The following is an 18,599-nucleotide window of genomic DNA, read 5'->3' as shown; positions in this document are numbered from 1 at the left end:
GAAAAAATGGTAATAAAAATAATTCATAATATTTCGGCATATAGTATAGTCCAAATGTTTGACGATGTCAGACCTCTTGTGATGCCATGGATTTCTCAACTTTGCTCAGGTTAAAAAAATACATAATTCATTCTTCTATCTATATCTAGATCTTTATAACTGCCGTGGCTAATTACCACCCTACTGGAAAAGGTACCGCCAAGCGATTTAGCGTTCCGGTAGGATGTCGTGTAGAAACCGAATCGAGTGTTTATTTTCATCCTCCTAACAAATTAGCCCGCTTCCATCCTAAAATTAAGTATTTTAACCTTAATGAAATACCTACGGGTCATTCAAGTATTTATTATGTAAAAAAAATCATATTGGTACGACAGCTAAGTTGGAAGTTTAAATCTACAAAATTCGGATTATAGACTATTATGAGGTACTACATAAGATATTATAAGTTAAATCTTCATTGAGTCTATAAAGAAATTACAATAAAACAATAAATAAACGTAACGTAAAAGGTATGTATTTTAATAAACTATTTACAAAAAAATAAATACACAAAATATTCACAACATTTACATCAAGTAAATGCACGACAGTATTTTAATTAAGTTCCAGGGCAGATGGAATGAAAATCAACAAGTATTAATTGAAAAAGTCCAATCGAAACGGGGACAGTTTGCAATTTGCATAGTAAATAGTGATAACCAGGTGCTCTGATAGAAAAGGACATAATATTGAGTTATTTTATTAAATATTAGGTAATATTATTCGTTCACAATAGATTCATACAAGATCCTTAATGGTGACTTATGTGACTGATGAGACGCATACATTATTTTGTACAATCACATTATTAAAATAAATTCTTAGTTTCTTAGAAATTGATTGGTTTTCCAATATAGGCGGCCAAGTTAGCTTCTCTTAATGCTTCGGCGCATGTCTGAAAAGAAAAAAAACACATGTAAATATACCTATATATATTTATGTTACAACTCATGGTAAGAGTTGATGTCCGACCGTGATAGCCTAGTGGATATGACCTCTGCCTGGAGGCAGAATATACAGACCTACGCCCTCCAGAATTGGAATTCTGAAGGGCATCTGTAGACGTCCGCTATTAACCGATTTTGCGACACTGGGTCTGATTATGGAGGTAGAAGTGCGGAGAAGACGTGCCGCGAAGCGATTTAGCGTTCCGGTACGATGTCGTGTAGAAACCTAAAGGGGTATGGATTTTCATCCTCCAATCAGACTTTATTTCCAAACTTCCCAAACTTTATTTGTTCATAGACCACTTTCAAAATTTAGTTGGTTGCAATGGACCCCCTGCAACATTACCCATTCCCAAAATTCGAGAAAATATGTTATATCTAACTATGGAAACCTCCGTTGCGGCTCAGGTCCAAACAACAAAATTATCTTTTTTTACTTAACTTTTAATCATTTAACATCTACTTACAGTCACAGCACACGGATCCAATAAATTCTCACTTGTTTTATTTAGAAAACGCCCCATTATAAAACTAGATAAATTTCATGGACACCCGCTTACAAACCGTGAACCCCCATTTTTTTGTTACGTCAACGTAGACCAAAAGGTTGAGTCTCCCGTGGACGTGGGGTCCACCTGGACTACTTTGGGAACCAGTGTCCTAAATGATGGTGTACTTACGGGATGCGCATGGCACACTCTGGCGACGTCCTCCGCCGACGCACCGTACTCTTGCGCGAGCACGGCTTCGTTGATCAGCTCGCCGCCGCCCTGGACAAAGTGGTATTTCGATTTATTATTACATCATCAGCTTATTTCGACGGGCGGCCGGGTGAAGGACACCAGCAATTTTCCAAGTAAATTAATTTTTGCACGCCTATAATAGACTACAAGCCTTTGGACAAAAATTACATGTGAAATGACCCAACGTGAATAACGCTTAGATGGCTGTTACTATATCAGAAAATAACGCTCCTTCTCATTCGAGAGGAGATCCGTGCTCAATAGTGAGCCGAATATGGGTTTATAATGAAGAAGTGACTCACGGGGCCGATGATGTGTGTGCCGAGGATGACGTCGGTGGTCTTGTCGGCGAGCACCTTGACGAACCCGTCGGGCTCGCCGTTGGTCTTCGCGCGCGAGTTCGCCAGGAACGGGAATTTGCCCACCTTGTATGCTCTACCCTGTAAAAATGATACACACCATAGAAAGGACTAATTTATATATATAACAAGCTGACGCAGCGGTCTCACCCGTGTGGTTCTCGTTCCCGTAGGAGTACGGGGATAGTATATAGCCTTCCTCGATAAATGGGCTATCTAACACTGAAAGAATTTTTCAAATCGGACCAGTAGTTGCCGAGATTAGCGCGTTCAATCAAACAAACAAACTCTTCAGCTTTTTGCAGGATTACGGGGATAATATGTAGCCTATATCCTTCCCCGATAAATGGGCTATCTAACACTGAAAGACTTTTTCAAATCGGACAAGTAGTTCCCGAGATTATCGCGTTCAATCAAACAAACAAACTCTTCAGCTTTCTATATTAGTATAGAGTATAGATATAGAAAATGAATTGCTGTTCGTTAGTCTCGCTAAAACTCGGAGAACGGCTGAACAGATTTATCGAATCTTGGTCTTGAAATGGTTCTACCCAGTCGGGGATCGAACCCAGGACCTCCGTCTTGTAAATCCACCGCGCATACCACTGCGCCACGGAGGTCATGGAGATGATTTGTAACTCAACGATAGAAAAATCATAAAATTGTCAAACATACCTCTTTCTTGAGATCCTCCTCCGTTTTGCCGACCCAGCCCACTTCTGGTGACGTGTAGATGACGGACGGAATGGCGTCGTAGTTGAAATGCACAGGCATACCCTACAAACAATATAAACATAAACAAATTAAGTAGGCATACCATGCAAACAATATAAACATAAATAAATAAAGTAGACATACCCTGCAAACAATATAAACATAGTATTTTAACAGGCTCAGTGGATTATAAAAACAAGAAAAACCAATGTCGAACAAAAATTCACATTTGTCAGGACAACTTAATTAACAAATCAAACTGTAACCAAAATAAGACCCTAGAGTGGCAGAGAATGACCTTGACCTTGACTTGAGTCACGCACTTGTGAACTTAGTGTGTAGGGTTCAGAACGTCCTTTACGGTTAACCAACACTCACTTTTTCCACTCAAGTAATTTTTTTTATAACATGTACTGTGTATTAAATAAAAAAGAGGGAATCTTAGTGGGCCAATTTGACGCTTTCGAGCGAATAATTTTCCATACACACAGATATAGTTTTACGGGCATACCTACTCTACACTAAATAAACATTGAAAAGGTTTATTTACCTTTATACCTTCAACGCAAACGATACCCTCATCTTCTGCCTTGTGGGCTAACATGGGCCCGTGGATGACGTCACCGATCGCATATATTCTGAAATACGAATAACATTGACATAACTCATTAATAAATGGAGCAATGATAATCCAGTGGAAATTACTTCTGCCTCTGATTCTGGAGGGTGTGGGGTCGAATCCGGTCCGGGGCCCAACTTTTCAGTTGTGTGCATTTTAAGAAATTAAATATCACGTGTCTCATACGGTGAAGTAAACATCGTGAGGAAACCTGCGTAACAGAGAATTTTCTTAATTTTCTGCGTGTGTGAAGTATACCAATCCGCATTGGGCCAGCATGGTGGACTAATCCTTCTCATTCTGAGAGGAGACTCAAGCTCAGCGAGCCGAATATGGGCTGATAATGAATATATGGAGCAAGGGGTGTTAAGAATCACCAACAGACTCCGCTGGGCAGTGTTGGTCGACCATCCACCAGGTGGACAAACGACGTCAAGCGATACGCAGGGATTCGCTGGATGCAGGCGGATCAGGATCTTGATGTGATGATGATGATGATGATGATGATGATGATGACGATGACGATGATGATGATGATGTGTTAACTCACCCAGGGATCGTGGTCTGGAACTTATTGTTGACAGGCACGCGGCCTCTGTCGTCCAGGGCGATGCCTACTTTGTCCAGCCCCAGGTCCTTGGTGTAGGGCCGCCTGCCCACGGAGATCAGCACCACGTCGCATTCCAGCTGTCAAAGAGATACTACAAATTCAATACAACATTTATGTACATTTACATTCGTGTTAATATGTTCCATCATCTCGCTCAGTCTCCACAAGATATTCTTTGTTAGCAATAAGGCTGCCTTTGTATGCCAACTTTTATTTTCAAATATGTATATTATTTGTATTTTGTCTGAAATAAAGTATATCTTATACTATCTATATAAATTCAACTTACTTACTAATTAACACATTGATTTTGGGTAGTTTTTCTATTTTCCTTATGTAAAATTTTAAAGAACAAACGTCAAATGCTATTTTTTTGTATGCATTACTAGGCTCTGAAACTACTGGACTGATTTGACAAATTACGCCTCTAAAAGATAGCTACGATAATACGATATCAGGGAAATGGGAACTATGCGTGTGAAACCGCGGAGTTTTCAAGTACATATTTCTAAATGTGTCAAACTAAATTTAATCATGACCCAGTCTACTCATGTCCTAATTTGTTTGTCAAAGACCATTTGATAACCCTGAGGTTTACAATTCTATTCACTAAAGATAAACCCTTTACATGTCATCTCAAATTTCAGCGTCTATATTATGTAAGAGATACACAACAATTCTTATCAGTAATATGTCAAATTCCTCTTAAAAGTAAAAAAATCTATTTCATCATCATCATTTGCTCGCAGACAGTCAATTCATCATAGCGAATAATGATAACATGCCTACCATAAAATTGTAAAGTGGTTTTTAAAATCTTATATAAGACTTCAAAAAATATGACACAGATTAATGGATTTTATTCATAATTTTGTATGTCTAAATTATTTATTCAAAATTACCTATCACATTTCAATAGGAGTTTTGTTGTTTTAATGCATAATTTTCAGGAAAGATCTGCATAAAACAACTAAATAATTTGAAAGCCCTCAGATTTCCATGAAAATAATTATCTATGTTCATAAAATTGAATAGCTATTAGTTAAGGTTAATATTCAAAAATCATTTTTGAATATTAACCTTGATTTGTAGTATTATTTTTTAATTAAATTAAAAATTAAGGCAATATTTGGAAAACCACGATGATGTAGGTATTTTTGCTTCAAATTACTTTATTAAATGACATTAATTTGAGTGCCAAGAAGTTGTGTTTGGCACGTTTTTAAGTCGCTGATTGTGCATCCACTTTTTAATAGGAGATTGATGACTATAATAGTGTGAATTACTATTTAAAACTTATAGTAGGGAACTTACAGTCTCAGGATTGCCTCCCTTGGCGGCTTCAACACTGACTTTAACAGTACTACCCTCTTTCTTGACTGCTGTAACTTTAGTTCCCAGTTTGAACTTCATGCCCTGTTTAGTCATGATCTTCTGTAGAGTCTTTGAGACCTCACCATCAATACCAACACCTATTGAAATGAGAATTAACTTATCAAGTTACTGAATTCAATTGAAAAAAAACACCTTTTAGTTTATATATTACTTATATTTAGAGCTATTATTATGAAGTTCCAAATTTTTTCTGATAAAATGTATGACAGTTCTCAGGTATTTAGGTTTCCTTACAATGTTTTTTTTCCTTCGCCGTTTGAGACACGTCATATTTAATTTTTTAAAATACACCTAACTTATAAGTTCGAGATGCAGGCTCGGACTTTAAGCTCGGGCTCAGAGTTACTACATATAATTTGGATTCAGTAGAACGCCTATTTATAAACCCATGCTGGAACTAAGTCATCAATGGACGAACTGCGGGAAACAACGTGTCTTTTCGGAATGACAGACAGTTTGGAAATACCACGATAATTTCGTATATTATGTTTATTGGCCTTTTTATGGATAGGAACAATGAAAGATTGCTTTCAGGTTTTCGGCATAACTCCTGACGTTAAAGAATTTTGAAACAGAAGTTATAGAGGCGTGGGTACTTCTATTTTCTGTTTTTTTTTTAATATTTGCCATATGTTTGAGTCTAACCGCTCTTACCGGATTTATATACTTAATTGTTTACTACATGATTTTAGATAAAACAGTGTTTTGTCATGGTCTTGTGTCCTCCCTATTGGTAATGGAATTAAAAAAATATAAATCAGATCTTGTCATTTACCTCCAATGCTTTCAAGGAATTCAATAGCGATGACATCGGCACCAAGCCTCTGGTAAACTGAGCCCAGTTCGAGGCCAATGACACCAGCGCCGATAACCAACATCTTCTTGGGCACTTTACTCAGGGACAGAGCTCCTGTGGATGTGACGATTTGCTGCTCATCAAACTGGCGAAAAGAGAAAATTCCGTAATATATATAACAATACTTAGATACTGGAAAACAGCTACAGCCCTAATCAATTTCAAAACACAATTGGTTGTCTGTAAAGTCCGTTTACTGACGATAGTTGAACGTGACAACGTCATAAGAAAATACTGATGGAACGGTTGCATTTTTCAAAAGAAAACGTTCGTTTTTCTAAAATAGGTACTGTTTATTAATCTTCATAGACCAGAATATACTTTATTTCTTGTAAAAATAGTTGGCAACCCTAGAGCGAACGAATGACCCATGACGTCATCTTTTGTCAAGTGTGCAGCCACCAGACATCAAATAAAAGTTTTTATCAAATAATTTGCATTTTTAGGGTGAAAGTGGTATTTGTAAGTATTCCATCGTCCATTGTTGGCAGTCATTAGATCGTTGATCATATACTTTGACAGAAAAGTTCAAGGCAGGTTCTATACAAATATTGGTCTGAGTTTGGAGAGCATGTTTAGCCCACTGTCTCAGTCATTATCATTAACATCTAGTAGTGGGTGTTGAAGAATCAGATTGAAGAGAACTATTGATGGATCTAAGCTTCCCTATAACCCTTCTCTCTTAAGAAGGGACCTTAACCTTCTATTGGGCCATTAAAATTGTAAACGAGGTAGCATTATTTATTGTTCAGTGTGTTATTATGGATACTATTATTTCATAATTAGATGGAATGCAGTAAGAATACTTACAGTAACACCAGGGAAAGGAGTCACTTCTGATCCAGTAGCTATCAAGATGTTCTTAGTATTAATAGTTTCAACTCCCTTTTCACCTTTCACTTCGACTTTATTTGGTGCTGCAATAGTACCAACCCCTCTGACTAGCTGCACCTGCAAAATTAATCTACACTGTTACTATTATAAATGTCAACAGAAATAACATACATGCTTTAATGGAAGGTACTAGTTTTTTTTTAATAATGAATATTATTTAGCAGACACCTGAGAGTTTGTTAGTGTGAAATTTGGTTTTTTTACAAACTCTATGGAATTTTTCTGAGATCAAAATTTGTTCTGCTCCAGAGAGATATCTTAGCGTTACATGGATTCACTGTGAGGGTGTTGGGACCATTGCGTAGTAAAGAGAAAAACTCCGAGAATAACTCCTTTACTTGTGACCACAGAATGTAGGGTAAAGGAATTCCTTGATAATCGATTAATACTCCCCTCCTCTGCTCGTGTTGTTCTCCCTGCCTAGCCAAATTTGGTAAGATTCTATTAGAGCAGCTTTGGATACCCATTCTAATATATAACTTGCTGCAGTTCTAGAGAGGCCAAGGTCTTTAAGCAAGTTATAGAGATTTTGCTAGTAATCCTCTCGCACCTACTTCTACGGCGTACTAACTACATAGTCATTTTTAGTTAGTTCATCTTCTGGTATTTTATAATGTTTTTCATACATATCCATTAACAAAGTCCAATCATGTGCAGAACCTAGGATTGAATAGGGTTTACTAGAGGAATTTAATTTTGAGGCAGCTTTGACAAAGTTAATTTGTCTTTTAGTTGTAGTCAACACAAATTGGTTCAGTTTAGCTATGGAATTTTGCTTGGAGGTCCATAGAAGAGGTCTATGTCCAGCAGTGGATGTCGGCTGATAATGATGAATTGTACATAATATATTAATTATTAATAATCTTACCTTATTTTTATTAAAAAGCATCGCAATACCTCCTGTCAAAGCTTTAACTGCATTGACCTTGTAGGCCATCATAGCATCAAAGTTCAGTGTAACATTTCCCACTTCAATCCCTCGGTGCTTGAAGTCATGTTGAGCCATGTGGTACATATGAGAGTTGTGCAGTAAAGCCTTTGAGGGTATGCAGCCGACATTCAAACATGTTCCTCCCAAAGAAGGATCTTTTTCAACTGAAATTGTCTATGGGAATGGTAAAAAATTCTATATAATTATTATTATTTTGAAATTTCATAGAACATTATTTTATTATAGAACTCATTCAAATTTCTATTGTTAATATTGCTTTAGGATTATAATTATGCTATCCTAAAATATTTTGATGGATTCAGTGTAGCATTTTATGTATATATAATAACCACGGACTTCATCCGCGTGGGAATTAAGTTTTTCACAAATCCTACAGGAACCATGGATTTTTCTGTGATGAAAATTTCCATATTTCAGCCAAATCGCTTCAGTAGCCGCATCACAAAGGCGGAATAAACATACAAACTTAAACACAAACTTTCGCCTTTATAATATTAGTGTGATTAGTCCTCGCAAGCCCTGGAAAGTGATGCTCTGTTTATATGTAATGCTTTTCCACTTACATTAATCTACTTGAAATTAGAGTAGGATAAACAAAAAATATCTTTTTTCTACAGCACATCAAGTAAAGATTACACAACACAGTGTTCTGTGTACTGAAGCACATTTTTTGTGAAACACTGCTTTAGGTTGCGTTAGGTCATGGTCTGCTATAGGCTAAGATTAGTATTAAGTACTTAGAATATAAATAATATTGGATATAAAGCTAAGTACTTAGAATATGAATGGTTTAGTACTCAGAAGTATACCTTTTTACCAACAAGCAAATGAAAAATGAGGGCTAAATAAATTGCTAGTCATTTCACACCTAATAATAATTATAATAATTAACTTGTTCTTGAATTAATAAAAAATTAATTTGTTTAATAAGCTTAGAATAATTAGATAAAGTTTATAATTATATTTGGAATAACATTTCATAGAAAAACAATACATAATTTAAAATAAATAAATAAGTTATGAAATGTCTTTTATACCTTAATTTTTAATTTGTTTGTTGGTGGCTTAGTATAGAATAGATATAAAAAAATTACTTCTTTAAAGGATGTTATTATCAAATTTGTAAATAATATGTACCTTCAAGCCCAGTTGGGCAGCTTTAATGGCAGCAACATATCCGCCAGGGCCCGAACCAATGACAACCAGGTCTGCATCATGTGTTGTGGCATACTGTCTGATCCCAATTCTTATGTTGCCACTCTATAACATTTTTAATTACATATTTAATCATTTCGATTTTTAACTTTAACTTATCAAGACAAAATTATACTACATAATTAAGTTGAAGTGTATATACCAGATGTATCTAGCTATTCATGTAACTTTTATAAGTATAGTTTTTACAATACAAACAAATACAGTGTAGGGCTTTATTTATATATTATTTTTTTTAATAAGGACTGTAAGAACTCCTGCGAAAAATTATAATATCCTTTGCATAAGTATTGAAGCCAATTTTTTAAGTAAGCTAAGTATTCAATTTTAATCACATAAAATGTATGTTGTGTTATTGTTTGTCATCTACAATTAATTATTTTCCAAAATATTGTCTCTAACGACCTGGGTTACTTATTATGGTACTGACTGCTCCTAATGAAGTCAAAGTCACGTGTTGAAGGTCAAAGACTTCATGTTCATCAGCTTCATGTTGAAATGTTTTATATCAATATTGCATAACACATGTTGTAAATATATTTATATAAGAATATATTATATTTTAAAGTAGATTATTGTCGTATAAAAATTAGCACAGCTATTAAAACATCAAGATTGCATAACCCTTGTCAGAAAACTCTGTTTTGCACATTAACTATGAACTAGGTGGTAATACTAAGAGCTTACCCTAAATGGAGATGAAGCTAGCTTTAAGAACTTATAACCCATATTTGTAATCGATTTATGGGGTAATTCGTAGGGTTGGAGATTGAAAAATTAAGAAAATATGTGAATTTCGGAGCCCTGGCGATCGGCGGACTTGACAGTTGTTGAGATGTCACTTGTGACATTAGCTGTCAAACAGACGTGAAACAGATTACACACATGAAATTATTAATTTTACGATGAAATAACATTACATTTTATTTATTTATATTTATTCTAAGAGCAAAGTATTTTTTTTTAATTTATTTCGAAAAAAAAATATGTTTAAAATTAATTGATAAATATGAACTGAACCAAAACTTTTAATTTAGTTATAGCAACACCTAAATGCGCGCGCTGATGCAACGGAAGTTTTGTTTATCAATCAAGCAAGCGAGCAGTATGAAATATTATCGCGAACGCGGTAGTGTTTGTCGCTGGAACCGTTTAACGTAAACGTGCTTAGTACACACGTAAATCGATTTAAAGTATTTTTTATACCGGTTGTACTCACGTTACTTTTTTAACGAATACGCAGTTATCGTATTATATTTGTTACGTTTCCTGATCCACTGGGTAAGTACCATACAAAGACTATTAGAATATACTCGGTACAGGTGCTCAAATTATTTGCGTTTGTTTTGTTTGATAACATCATAATCAAATTAACCTCTAAGAGTAAAATAACTAAATCTGATAAATGTAAAGAAATAAGAGCAAATTAGTAGATCTCTTGTACTGATATTTCCATCATTATTTCTATTAAAAGTTCTAAAACTAGATTAGACTAAGACTATAGTGGTCATAAAAAGTGGGATAAGTTTAAGATTTTTGTCAATTTAAATATTTGTGTACCTTATAAAAATAAGTAATTAAATTATGTGCTTACCTAATAAAAAAATTGGTTGAATATAATATAGGTAAGTATTATATTTTAAGGTAGGTAGGTATCTAGGTACTTAAATGCCATAAATCAAGTCTTCTTATCATCAAAATATTATTTTCTTTATTAAATATACTATGTACCTACCTGCTTTGTCTCCTTAATCAAAAGATAGATCGTTAGTATATTTCAAGTGTCTTAGACCAGCCACACACGATCAAGTTCAGCGCGTGTGGGCACTGGGCAGTGATAAACCTAATAATATCATACCTATTATTGTTTTTATCTGCGAGCTGCAGACATGACGATATACTTGACCCTGTGTGTGACCCGTTAGCTTAGATTTAAGCACCTCTACGTATCTACGTAGGAATTAGGATATTGTAATAAGATAGTCATTTATATTTATCAATGAAATCGATTTAAATCAATGAAATTGCTCTGACATTGCAATGCACATTGAACTGCGTAGATGTTATAACCCCGCTGGGGTATGTTTCCGTATACTGCGCAGCTATACGCCTCGTTTTCAGTGTGGACTTTAAGTTTGACGCATACTATACCTTCACCTGTACTGGTTTGGAAGTACTTACAGGTCTATGTTCAGCAGTAATGTCGGTCTGCTGATAATGCTGATGAATGATGAATCAATTCAATACTATTCAATTTTTATCAATAATTATAAATTTATTTATTTATTTGTATCCACATAAAATAGCTTCGGTTAAGTGCATATATCAAACAATACCTACAATTTCTGTAAACACATTGTCTCTCCATTAAAAAAAAAAACTTAATAAAATTCACAAATAGGAATTACTTAAGTAGATATTATTTGTAATTTTCCTTTTATAAGTCAATTCGATTTTATTGAGAAGGTATCTACGTAGCGAATAAATTTAAAACACCAACCATATTTCTTATTTTTTTTACCGCCCACACTAAGCGCATTGCAGACTTGGCGTTAAACTTGATCGTGTATGGCTGGCATTACAATTATATCTTAATTTAAATTGTCCTATCATAAATTATTTTAAATTATGCATCGTGACTCGTGATCGTATTTACTTAGTGATTATTATTTATATTATTCTAAGTTTCAAACTCGAATAATGTGAACTACGCAACAGATGATCATTTCCGTGTCACAATTTACTTGTTTTAATATCTCTCTACAAAATTGTAATAATAACACGATGATATGCTGAACTTCTGTGAAGGAGGTAATTGTTTTACGTCAGTGGTATTATTTTTTCACACTTTTGCAAAGTGGTTAGACAAGATTTTACTCACGACGAGGATCTAATTTATCTTCTGACGTTGCAAAATGGTGAAAAAAATACTTACAGTAAAACTTATGTAGGTGCTTAATAAAACATTTTTTTGCTATTAATCATTCTAGAAGTTTTTCATTTTAGAATCCTCTACACCAACAAGTATTTTATTACGCCTTCGTATTCAATGAGTTTTATTAAATTATTTTTCGAATTACAAAAAAACTGTTAAAATACGAAAGCTTTTCATATAGGTATTGACCGACAAACTTCGGTTCGAGGATGGCACATAATGATAGTAGGTTAGTGTGTCTTTGTCCTAGTCTATCTCTATCGCTCTACTATAATTTGAGAAGACAGGACTAATTAATGTTGTAGATTCTAAAGTGCTACGAAATCTAGCGAAGAACTATTAATTTTATGTCTTGTATGCACATTGTACATAATATCGCGAACACTATCATGTGTTCGCTAAATAGTGACAATAAATAACCCGTTGGACTATTGTCGTACCTTCTCCTAATTTGTGTTAGGACTAGGTACGACAATACCTAGTCTTTCCCGACTAATTGGAGGGGAATGAGAATGTTGGTCATATTTAAAAGATATGGCAAATATTCGTGAAGTCGGACAGAAATGTCTGTTTGTGTGTCAAAGCGGCCGAAGTATTCGCGAATTTTTGGAGACACACATTTGCGATAACCCGAATATTCGCTTTATCGCGCTGTGAGCGCGGCCGCCGGATTACGATAAGAAGTTCAAAAGACGACTGCGACCTTTTAGACAGAAAAGAGCTAGGTTTAGTATAAGTCATTTCAATCAGCATCTGAATTACAATATTGAGGTTAGGAATTCCACGCATTAAGCGCGTGAAGCACCTTATTGTTTGGAAGCAAATCGAGTAGGAAATTAGTACTGAGCGCGGGTGGAATTAATTAATAAAATTATTCATTAATTAAATGGGCGTAACTTGAAACTGTTTCTGCTTATTGTATTGTTTACTGACTCGTGCATCGATTCGCTAAGAAACTTAATATTTATTTCGAGAATAATATCTCAGAATTATTTTTAGGAAATTAGTACGCGGTAATCATGATGAGGTTTTAGAATATTTGAATCATTGTAAAAAGCACTTTCTTTCGTTTGAAATAATAGTTTCATGCCTATGTTTGCCTGAAAACGTTTGGTTATGGCTAAAGGTTGTGGCTGGCTTAAAGACACATGAGGCATTGCATCGATTCATTTCCCTTAGAAGTTATCTTGAGCTTACGAGCGCTAGGTTAGTTTTGGTTGGAATATCTTGGTTGTCACTGAAATTACAGACACAAGAGCCAGAGCTTCTCTGTCTACAAGGCAGACATTCTCAAGTTGACGGGCCCAGGTCAAAGCTTTGTAGAGTATTCGTGAACTGCGAAGCAAAGCTCTGTACATAGCCACTGTAGCGCTATTCGCCTCCATCTTTCTCTATCTATAGTATAGTATTAGGCAGAGAGATAAAAACGAATTCGAGACACGCATTGTCGTCTTATAAAAAAATTGTTAACGAATAGCACCACTGGACCTGTAGCCAAGTTGCATGTCAATTCTCTTTCTACAAACGCTAACGCTTCGAAAACTAAAAATGTATGGGAATGACAAATCCGTTCGATAACTTGATCACTCGACCTGTCGATAGCAAATGTCATTCCCATACATTGTTTAATTTTAGAGGCATCGTAGATCGATGTTATAGCGGACGTATCTAAATAGGAATTATTTCCTTGGAAAATCACCCCGCGACGCTACACGTCTACAACACGAACCACCAATCACAACAACATGTTACAGAAGCGTGTGTCACGACAAACAACAAACCGCAAGAAATTATTTTTGATAGCAAATGTATGAATCAATTGAACTCCCTACAATCCTACCTTGTCTTTTGCTAGTTCGCAGAATTGATAAGTGTGAACGAGTTTAGCCGGTTCCATTCATCAATTATGTATTATTTAATGTTCTGTATGGTTATTATTATTGACATGATAATGTCTAGTATTAACCGTCCAATTACTCAGTCAGTTTGTGAGTAGGTAGATATTAATAATGTTTGAAAAGTAGCACGGAAATGACATCTGCTTTTTACTTACTCGTTGAAATAATATGTACAGCTACCTATCTACTATTATATTTATTTTGGTTCTACTTGCAACTTATATTATGTACGTCGACTATCAGTACGACAGGAGATACTCATATAGTACAGTGACACTGTTAAGTGTTTTATATTAGATATACAAGCGGATATCTACGACTTCGTCCACGTGAAATTCAGTTTTTTACGAATCCCTGGGAACCATTGTTTTTACGAATCCCTGGGAACCATTGTTATTGAGCAACATATTTTTTATATTTAAAAAATATGTTGCTCAATAACCTCCTCTATCTTCCAGTGAAAGTCCAAGTTAAATCGGTTCAGCCATTCCAGAGATTAGCCCAGACAAACAGGTAGACAGACAAATTATTTTACAGAAGGTTGATTGTGTTTTATTAACCGACTTCCAAAAAGGAGGAGGTTCTACGTTCGGCTGTATGTATGTTTTTTTTTTTTTTTTTTTTTTTTTATGTATGTCCAGCGATAATTCCGTCATTTGTGGACCGATTTTAAAAATTATTTTTTTGTTTTGAAGGGTTTGATTCCAGGGTGGTCCCATTTTTTTCATGTCAGGATCTGATGATGGCATCCTGGAGAAATCGAGGGGAACTTTCGAAAATCGTAGAGACGGCTAGTGCGTTTGTTAGTGTTTCCATAAGGTATTTTAAACCACTACAATTTTATGAAGGTCTGGAGTTGGTCTGATGATGGAGCCGATACACAGACGATAGAACTCGTCAACGATTTACAGCAGGTACCTTTTGTTTGGGCTTAATTTATTTGTATTGATGAGAACTTTCCACCTAGATGGGTTGTGACTGTATTAAGGGTCTGATGATGAAGACGAAGGACAGTGAAGAGAACTCCTCGACGGTTCACAGTAGCTACCTTGTGTTTGGACTTGATAAATTTGTATTGATGAGAACTTTCCACCTGGATAGATTGTGACTGTATTAGAGGTCTGGTGATGAAGATGAAGGAGAGTTAAGGGAACTCCTCGACGGTTCACAGTAGCTACCTTGTGTTTGGACTTGATAAATTTTATATTGATGAGAACTTTCCACCCATATGGATTGTGACTGCATAGGGGGTCTGGTGATGAAGACGGAGGACAGTCAGTTCACACTCAGTAGGTGTGCTAACACTAAAAATTAAAAAATAAAAATTTTAATAAAAAAAATTCAACCGACTTCCAACTCAAAAATTAACCTAAACTAAAAAGCAAAAAATAACATCTTACCTATGTGCTACCTTCTGATCAGTTTGAAGGCGGTGCCAATCCAGTGTCATGTTTTAATTAAAGCCGTTTCTGAAAGAACCACAGAAATTGTGTAATTTAAACTACTTGAATTAAAACATCACTGGCTTGGCACCGCCTTCAAACTGATCAGAAGGTAGCACATAGGTAAGATGTTATTTTTTGCTTTTTAGTTTAGGTTAATTTTTGAGTTGGAAGTCGGTTGAATTTTTTTTATTAAAATTTTTTTATAGTGTAAATAGTTATAAGCGCAAGTGCTTATAAGTTAATAAAGTTAAGTGGATAACTTTTTACACCAGCCACACACGGTCAAGTATGCAGTCATGTCTGTAGCGCGCTTATTAGGGATGTGACAGTAAAAAAAATATTGAAATAGTTATTTATTAATCTTTCTTACAATTAAATATGGATAGCTTTACTCTTTTCGGCTTATTAATTTTTAGTTATACATCCCTAATCGCGCTGCTGACTTGTCGGTATAGTTGACCGTGTGTATCTAAAATTACTTGGACTTACCTACAATTTATTTTTATTAATTATGCTTTATTTTTTACTCTTCCTTTTTTCTTTATCTACAATACAACATTTCGTTACATTAAGGATAATAAATACATATAATGTGTAATAATTAGGTAGGTATAAAATACAGGTTTCATCAAGGATTTTTTTCCCGCTATATAGTACGCTTTTTCTATAATGTTACGTAATTAGTTAATTTATTATTAAAATTCGGTAATAATCGTAGGCCGTAGTCAAGTTGGTTAATTAAATGAAAATAAAATGCTTCGGCAATTATTATCGGTTGACCTGCTAATTTTAATATTCATTATTATTGATTGATTTTTAATTTAAATAAGTATCTACCTGTATCTGCATTTTTAATTACTTAATCAAGAAATAACATAACTAGCTACGGTAGAATGGTATACTCACTATGGAAATATTAAAAAAAATTGCTTATGTGCAAAATCATATAATTTATCTCTTACTATAAATATCATCCATATCAATTCATTACAATCTCACAAACTACCTCTTTAGAATATTATTATAGATAAGTTATAGATTACCTTTGTCCGCCCTTTGTCGCAGATCAGATATAGCTATTAAACCTAATAATTTATATTTTTGTAAATAAATTACCATAACTTAAGCATTTCTAGAAGCAGTATAACAAGGGTAGGAGGTTGTCTACCTACACAAATTCTCAATACCCACCCGTGATTGTAACTCGAGCCTAAGCCACTTTAAAGGTCGAGTGGGATAAAGCTTGTGTATGCTCATAATCTGTACAATATTATAAGCCGGTTAAGGCATTTCTGGCCCATATCTACGGTACAGTTTACCTGCGCAGTGGAACAGGTAATCCTGTTAGCTGGCCGTGACACGTTGCCCGGCTTCTGTCCGCCATACAAATTCAGTTTAGTTTAGTTCGTATCCGTACTCGCGATGTGCGACGCGAGATCACGCAAACCAGCACCTGCAATACAAAAGAAGCTCGCCATGTATGAAAACGGTACAGCTGCCAAACAAAACAAATATCCACAACCATTTTAGCTTTGCATCTGTTGTGTTTGCTGTGTTTGGTCGCGCATCGTTTTACGATCGAAAGTGTCCATGCATTTGTAATTATGGTGTGGCTGTGGCTATTCATTTGGGTGTGGATTTGCGTTTCACTGTGGCTAGTTGTCAATTGGCACACGCGCTAAATCAGTAGAATGTAGAACACAGTTCATCCATACTTCCATGTTAATATTAAAAACTAGTAGACGCCGCGCGGCTTCACCCGCGTGGTTTCCGTTCCCGTAGAAATACGGAAATAAAATATAGCCTATTGTCTTCCTCGATAAATGGGCTATCTAACACTGAAAAAGTTTTTCAAATCGGACCAGTAGTTATTGAGATTAGTGCGTTCAATCAAACAAACTCTTCAGCTTTATAATATTAGTATATATGCGAATGTCCGTCATTTTGTTACCATATCACGAATTTTCATGAATTTTAGTAAAAAGCTAAACTGGACCTTGGAATATTACTTACTTTTCATCCTGGAAATATCCAGAACAATTTTGAATTGAATTGCGTCTTTCGGTAGTGAATTTATAATTATGGTGTGGCTATATTTGGGTGTGGATTTGCGTTTCACTGTGGCTAGTTGTCAATTGGCATTGTCAATTCGCATTAAATCCGTGGAAGTTAGAATAACAGAGTTTATCCATACTTCCACATCTACCTAATTACCTATACTTTATCTACGAATATTATAAAGAGGTAAAGTTTGTAGGGATAACCTCTTAATCTAACGAACCGATTTGAACGGGAAAGAGTAAACCAAGAGGAATTACACGTTGGCTAGTTAAAATTATAAACGCGATAGTCCGTTTGATACTTTTTCACGACGAATCCGTTGGACCGATTTTTATGAATTTTGGTTTTGAACTAAACTGAACCTTGGAGCAGAACATATAGTAGTTTTTATTCCAGGAAAATCGATGGTTCCTGCGGGATTAGTAAAAAACAAAATTTCACGCGAACAGAGTTGCGGGCGCCCACTAGTGCATTTAAAATTATGGTGTGGCTGTTTAATTGGGTGTGCGTTTGAACTTCACTGGCTAGTTGTCACTTAGCACACGCGCTAGTATAGAACAACAGAATTCATTATGAATAGAAACAGGTGTTATTTTTCGGAAGTTCGTTACAATTTATTTATTTTGTTATATTACCGCGAATAACTGACGAATCGAATGTCAACCACTGACGATCAAGTGAGCTCACATACCTGCAGCGCTAACGTCCGATAAAACTGATCGTGTGTTGGTCGCGTTGTGCACATAATCCCGATCGCGACCAACACAGGATAGTTTTATCGTACGTCAAGCCGTTAGCGCTGCAGGCATGTGGTGGGTTTATCGGATAGTGAGTGGCTAACATAACCCGACAATTGTCGACAATTTGTCTGAGCATGGTGCACTCCGAAACGAGAGCATCCTTATATTGACTCTACA

The 18,599-nt window shown here is 35.3% G+C and overlaps 2 protein-coding genes across 2 annotated transcripts in view; one reads left to right on the top strand and one right to left on the bottom strand.

Moving 5' to 3' along the window:
- Window positions 1-492: 492 nt before the first annotated feature.
- On the bottom strand, window positions 493-10,190 carry LOC112043716 (dihydrolipoyl dehydrogenase). The gene is made up of 12 exons (XM_024079243.2): window positions 10,031-10,190; window positions 9,266-9,388; window positions 8,045-8,281; window positions 7,093-7,233; window positions 6,202-6,367; window positions 5,346-5,503; window positions 3,972-4,108; window positions 3,353-3,440; window positions 2,764-2,865; window positions 2,032-2,169; window positions 1,667-1,756; window positions 493-934 (listed from the first exon to the last, which is right to left on the bottom strand). The coding sequence occupies exons 1-12, from the start codon at window positions 10,070-10,072 to the stop codon at window positions 869-871; spliced, it is 1,488 nt and encodes a 495-aa protein (XP_023935011.1). The 5' UTR covers window positions 10,073-10,190; the 3' UTR covers window positions 493-868.
- Window positions 10,191-17,028: 6,838 nt separating this feature from the next.
- The window catches only part of LOC112043717 (protein FAM107B), a 68,227-nt gene continuing 66,656 nt past the window's right edge, over window positions 17,029-18,599 (top strand). Inside the window, exon 1 of the mRNA XM_024079245.2 lies at window positions 17,029-17,110. Within this exon, the coding sequence (XP_023935013.1) occupies window positions 17,044-17,110 (67 nt within the window). The 5' untranslated portion in view covers window positions 17,029-17,043. The remainder of the gene's footprint in view (window positions 17,111-18,599) is intronic.

Source organism: Bicyclus anynana, chromosome 7, assembly GCF_947172395.1.
Source record: "Bicyclus anynana chromosome 7, ilBicAnyn1.1, whole genome shotgun sequence".
Lineage (NCBI taxonomy): Eukaryota > Metazoa > Arthropoda > Insecta > Lepidoptera > Nymphalidae > Bicyclus > Bicyclus anynana.
This window is presented reverse-complemented; position numbering and strand designations above follow the sequence as displayed.